This window comes from Crocuta crocuta, unplaced genomic scaffold (genome assembly GCF_008692635.1).
Source record: "Crocuta crocuta isolate KB4526 unplaced genomic scaffold, BGI_CrCroc_1.0 scaffold70, whole genome shotgun sequence".
Taxonomy (NCBI): Eukaryota; Metazoa; Chordata; class Mammalia; order Carnivora; family Hyaenidae; genus Crocuta; species Crocuta crocuta.
In genome coordinates, this window is record NW_027528417.1 from 2,364,026 (window position 1) to 2,370,653 (window position 6,628).

Below are 6,628 nucleotides of genomic sequence, written 5' to 3' on the forward strand. Positions count from 1 at the left end.
CTTTTACATACATTGGGAAACCAAAAAACCCTCATTTGACTCGCTTTATTGTGATTGCTGCTTTATTGTGGCGGTCTGGAACTGAAGAAGCAACATCTACAAGGTACGCCTGTATTAGCATGAGATAAAATATACTTCTAGGCAAAGAAAATTATCAGAAATAAAGAGGGGTGTCTCAAGACGATAAAAAGGTAATTTTTATCAGAAAACTATAGCAATGTAAATGAATATGTGCTTGAGAAAACGAAGCCTCAATATACAAGAAGCAAAAGCAATTCCACGTATCATATTTTACCACCTCCGTTTCAACATGTCTGGGTCTGGTATCTCTGGGCCACCTTCTGGTGTGCTTAAAATATGCTTAAATTATTACATCTTTGACTAGTGGGAGATTTTCAAATCAGTTCTTCTGTCCTTTGGACATAGTCCCAGTAGTTTTTGACAGTGTCCTTCCTTGCCTTTCAGAACAAGTTTTCCTTGATTAACCTTACAATAATCAACATGTGGCATTTACCAGGCTTAAGGACCAGTTCTTATTATGTATCCAATCTAAGTCAATAATCACCACAGCCAGAATCATGGGGGCTTTGGAAACATGGATGTTCGTTATTCTGAAATACCCACAAGAAGTAGGTTATCTCTTTCCAGACTTTAATCAGAGATACTTTAACTCAGAAGTTTGGGTAGAGAAGAGAGACAAAAGAAAACAGATTATTGATGATCTAGTTGAAATAGTGAGTCACTCTGTAAATGCAGCACCTCTAAACTTCCAGTTTTCTATGCTGTTGCCCCTGTTTCATTATTATGACAAAGTTCATTGCATTTAAACACAACTCAATGTCTAGCATGTGAAGAATTCCATAGGATAAATATCAGAACAGGATGGAGATTTTGCCCAGCCCAGCAGTCCTTTCCACAGAGAATGATAGTGCACAGACCACATGAGGGAGTTTGCTTAAAATTGCATAGTGGGGACTGCAAACTTGAAGTGAAATTTACAACTTACAACACCCAATCAGAGTTCAGTGCTCCTGGCAGTTACAGGTAGTTGTGATGCAATGAGAATGAAAGCTCTAACTCCGCCATTAATAGACACAAAACTAAATATAATCTTTTGTACAATATATTGATTTAGCCGTTTTCTTGACACCAATGCCACCATTTCTGACTAAATGAAACAAGACTGAAGTGGAGAGTTCAAACTCCATACATGGTGCACTCCATGGAAAAATTCCTTTGAATCATTATGTGAAATAAGTTGAGTTAAACAGTTAAGTACAAAATATAATTGAGAGGCTCTGAGATATTAAACAGCAATTAGAATACAAGCAAAATTATATTTGTTGAACTTCAGATAGCTAAAATAGCATATATAAATGCAAGTATCACATAAAATCCTGCTGCTCATTTGAAACCAATTTTTGGAGGAAAAAAAAAGAAGAAATGCCTTTGCTCTAAGAGCTGAACTTCATTCCCCTTCCCCTAAGGATCATCACACATGCTGCGAATATACTAACATGAGCATCTATACTTTTCTACACTGTGAGCATTCAAATCTCCTTATCAACTCTTCATATCTATAAATCACTATTTAAGTACAATTCTTCACTGAAGCTGGGCCACCAGAATCTTGGTGTGAAAAAGTTGAAGGCAGGGGAGTTGAAGGGCCCCTGGATAAATGCTGCATGTACAGCACAAACCTGAGTCATTAATTCATAATGGAGTTATTGGATAAAAATGAAAATAAAACTGCACACGAAAATGAGTAAACCATAATACCTCAATCAATTCAGCAATTTCCGTCAACAAAATCATGGTACTGTTGAAAACCCAGAGTGATAAAACCCACCAATAAGACCTTTTATTTACAATTGCTCACAGAAATACATATATCCAGTCAACTGTCTCATGTACTTAGAATGTTAAAACTACGATGTGTTGAAATCTGGGTGTGTTTCGGATTCCTTTATTACTTGAAAGTAGTTTATGTGTCATTTGGAAGTATCCAAAGGAAAACAGAAAAATAAAAGAAGGAGAGTAGTTTCACATGTAATCAGGCTGTAATATAAACCCTGCCTCTACTTTGGGGGCTATTAATTTCATACTAATCTTTTCAATCTCCTTTATCGTGTTTGATATTTAGAAAGTACATTGGAAATGTGAGTGCTTCTCCAAGGTCACCCATGGTTTAGAAAGAAGGAAACGGAGCATTTATACAGAGAATTTCTTCTTATACCCATGGAAGGACATGCTCAGAAATGCCGATCACTTCCAACAGGTGCATCAATGCTCTGTGGAGATCTTGAGAAGAGGGGATCCATCCCCCAGGGCTGCTGAGTATTCTAAAGGCTTAGAGCTGCCCGCTGGTTCCTAGAGATTCTCCCCAGGCATGAAAGGCAGGGAGGATGCCCCCCTTCACTCCAGCAGGAGTAGACAGAAACCCATGAGTGGCTGCCATGAGTGTCCCAAGAACGTGTCCCTCGTTAGAGGGGAGACAGCTTTGTGGTACAATTTCTGCTCCAGTGATCCTGTGAGATCAAGCGGAAGCCGACTGCACAGCCAGGAACATGCCTTTAGCTGATCCCCAGCCTCATCTTGCTTCCCCCGCCCTCCCCTTCTGAGAACAACCCATCCCCCAACCAATACTTTGTAAGAATCCCTGTTTTAGGCTAAGCTTCTGAGGAACCTGATCTAATACAATCTTCGAGGGGAAAGCTGATGTGTACCTGATGCAAGCCTTCACCCCAAGAAAGTCTCCATAGCCTAAATACTGTGAGACTAAAGGAGATTCTATTCTGACTTCTAGAAGTTTCCAGCCAGGTTCCCCAGGTTCCCACAATGCCCATAACTTAGCACATGTTCACTGGGGAAAATCAACGAGGTTTTTGGGCCATTTCTGTTTCCATTTTTTTAATGTTTATGTATCTACTTTGAGAAAGAGAGAGAGAATGCATGTGTGAGCAGGAAAGGGGCAGAAAGAGAGAAAAGGAGAGAGAATCCCAAGCCTGCTCCACACTGTCAGTGCAGAGTCCAACTTGGGACTCGATCCCACCAACCACAAGACCTGATCTAAAATCAAGAGTCGCCCGCTCAACCTGCTGAGCCACCCAGGTACCCAAGTTCCCCAAGTTTTGCATTAGCTCTGCCAGATGGCCAGCTGCTGCACTGATTTCTCTTTTACCTGGGAGAGGCCCTATGATGGGCACAAACCCAATCCTCATCCCAAACCAAGAGTTTGAAAAGCCATGTGTTTATCCAGCTTTTGCTACTTGTTGCAAAGGAAGCATCATCTTCTTCGAGCCTTGTCATTTTACCTAGAAACAGAAGCTTTTAGGCTATGGCTGTAATATATGTTATATCAACACATGATACAAATCCCTCAAGACAATGTTCAATGTTTGCTTTCAATAGTCAAGTGAGTCTTAAAATGTCTAATAGAAAACAATAGTCTTTTATATTTACCCAGTTTTTAAAAACTGGAGCTGGTATTTTTCATTGCTTCCTGAAGAACTGAGTTTCCATCTGGTAGCATGTTCCTTCAAATGGATTTGAAGGGTCTTACAATGTAAATGTATATAATGAGTCTCTCTCTCTCTCTCTCTCTCTCTCTAACACACAGACACACTAAAATGTTCAATCCAAATTGTAGAAGCAAAATCATATTCTATCATCTTTTAAGCAAATCTAGTTAATGTGAATGAATATTAAATTAGTTCTAGTTTTCTGGAAGATATTATAAAGAAAGAAGCCTAGCCTCTTTCATTTCAAAGAGGAAATGAAGCAACAAATCAGAGAGCTATCTTCTTCTTGCTACAAAATTTCAAAGTAAGTTAGAATATTGACTTTTAAGGTGACCACTGAGTAATAAAATAAGAAATGCTTCAAAATGAATATATTGTTTTCTGTGGCTTTATTGATTGGTTACTTGATTGCTGTATTTCCAGCCTTAATAAAAAAAAAAGTGTTTTATGAGGTGGTATTATTTAAACATTCACAAGTCTCATTTATCTATCTCTTTTTTATCTACCTATTTATCCATCTATGACTTCCAGATTCTGCTTCCAATCAATGCTCTGTGGAAAGATTTCTACAATTTGGCAAATGTTGCATAACCCCTTCTTTCATTATACCAAAAATGTGGCAATATTTAGGCATTGTGCACTCCTGAATTAAAAAACCCTTTATCCTAGAGCTTGCCAAAGTAATTTGACTTTTGATACTTCTTTTCATAATTAATTTTCCATAAAACCTAATAAATGACTTTGGGGGATGATAGTATAAATAATTCATATCAGTTGCTTTATAGACACTTTTTTTAATAATCACAGTTTAACATTTGATCAATATCTACTTTTATTGTTTGTTAATTGCCCTACCCTAAAGGAGATTTACCACGCTTGACATTTTTTTCTTCTATCTCATAGCAAAGAATAAATCAGTCTGGGAAATATGCAAAGTCCCTAAAAATACACATATACATATACTCATGCATACAGGCACACATACATATCTTGTTTAGGGTATGGATGCAATATATTTTCCTTAACCATAAAAAATAGTATTGGCCATAACAGTCTGACTGCAGCATAAGTCAGTGAGAACCCCTGTGAAAATGTTTTACTCAATCAACAATCTAGGAATTTTATTTTAAAAAATTAATCTTTATTTATTTTTTGAGACTTAGAGAGAGAGAGAGTTCAAGCAGGGGAGGTGCAGAGAGAGAGGGAGACACAGAATCTGAAGCAGGATCCAGGCTCTGAGTTGTCAGTACAGAGCCCAACGCGGGGCTCAAACCCACGAGCCATGAGATCATGACCTGACCCAAAGTCAGATACTTGCTTAACTGAGCCACTCATGTGCCCCATACAATCTAGGAACTTTAAATATAAGGGCACCTGGATGGCTCAGTGGTTTAGCATCCAATTTCAGTGTAGGTCATGATCTCACAGTTTGTGGGTTTGAGCCCCATGTCTGGCTCTGTGCCGACAGCTTGGAGCCTGAAGCCTGCTTCCGATTCTGTGCCTCCCTCTCTCTTTCTGTCTCTCTCCAGTTCGTGCTCTGTCTCTCTCTCAAAATAAATAAATAAACAAACTTTTTTAAAAATTTAAAAAGCTAATAAATAAAATAAACTGTGAGAATGTCTATTCTGCCAATTAGGGCTAACGTTACGGGCTACCTCTCATGGCACAGCTAACCATATTCCTTTGGCAAGAGCTATTCATAATGTAACACACCAAATTATAAAATTCCAAAATAGTTTTATTTTTTAATAGTCTTTATTGGTTCATTTTATTCTCAAAGATTTAAGACTCTTCTTTTTGAAAATGAACTATTGGGGTGAATGGGTCATACAGTGGGTTGAGCGTTGGACTCTTGATTTCAGCTCAAGTCATGATCCCAGGGTCTTGGACTTGAGCCCTGCATCTGGCTCCACGTTGAGCATGAAGCCTGCTTAAGATTTTCATTCTCTCTCTCTCTGTCCTCCTCTGCAGCTCACATCCTCTCTCTAAAAAATGAACAATGAATAAAATAAATTTTAAAAATATATTAAGAAGAGAAAATGAACTATTATCCATGCATCTGAAGGAGAGCTCAGTAGGAGGCTAGCCTGACAAAACTTCTTAAGAATTACATTCTACAAAATAAACAGGTGACCTTGTCACTTCCACAAAGCAGGTGGGAACAATTAAAATCCCACTGACACATGTCTAGATAAACTGAAGAGTTTCTAGAAAGATTTCAAGTGTGTGTTAAAGGACAGGGTCCACCTTTCTTACAGCCTCAAAATGGAAAGGAAAAGTAACTCATATTTTTAAATTACCTTTGAGTAATGGTGAAGAGAGACCTGAATGAAAGTAATTATCAGGTGCATAATCTCATTAACTTGAAATAAAAGTGAACCAGGGACCTGTAGTTCTGAGTATTAGCTTCCCAAGTCTGTTCATAAAGGCATACATATCATTCAACGTTTCTCCTGTATCACCAGCTATATACTCCTCAGTGGAAATAATTTTGTAATGAGTAATGTAAGATTTGGACAACATTATGAAAAGACTAGAGGAAAATATTAATTTTGGACCAAGGTTGGTTGATGCATCTGAGGAGTATACAAAATTATTTTAATTAAGATATTTTAGCACAAATGATTCTGCTTATTTATTGTTTTTGAGTTTACAAAAGACCAAATATGCACAAATTTTTAAAATTCAAGCAATTAGAAAATATGTAAAATAGAAAGTTGAATTCTTCTTTTAACTTGGTTAGCTTTTCTTAGTATATCATTATGGGCTTCTAGTAACATCCACCGGGTATATAATTATATAAATTTATGGATTTATATTTACAAATATGTATTCTGTATTTACATTTATAACATAAAGATAAAGATAGCCTACACATTTTCTGCAATGTACATTTTCATTTAAAATGTGTCATTTCCCTTTTGTTGACAATTCCTATTTCCTACCTGTGACAGTTTGTAAAGTATTCCATAATATAAGTGTAGTATAATTTATTTATTTATTGAAAGACATTTAGATGGTTTATATTGATTTTCTATTATACATGGTGCCCCCTCAAAATTTTTTTTCTGAAAAGCCACATAAAACTAAAAGTAAAATCATTGGGT

The 6,628-nt window shown here is 37.0% G+C and overlaps 1 protein-coding gene across 2 annotated transcripts in view; it reads right to left on the reverse strand.

Annotated features, from left to right (window-relative positions):
- Positions 1-5,257: 5,257 nt before the first annotated feature.
- The window catches only part of LOC144223674 (uncharacterized), a 102,032-nt gene continuing 100,661 nt past the window's right edge, over positions 5,258-6,628 (reverse strand). For both annotated transcript variants that reach the window (XM_077754512.1, XM_077754511.1), the window contains exon 3: positions 5,258-5,506. In XM_077754512.1, coding sequence (XP_077610638.1) covers positions 5,494-5,506 — 13 coding nt within the window. In that variant the 3' untranslated portion in view covers positions 5,258-5,493. The remainder of the gene's footprint in view (positions 5,507-6,628) is intronic.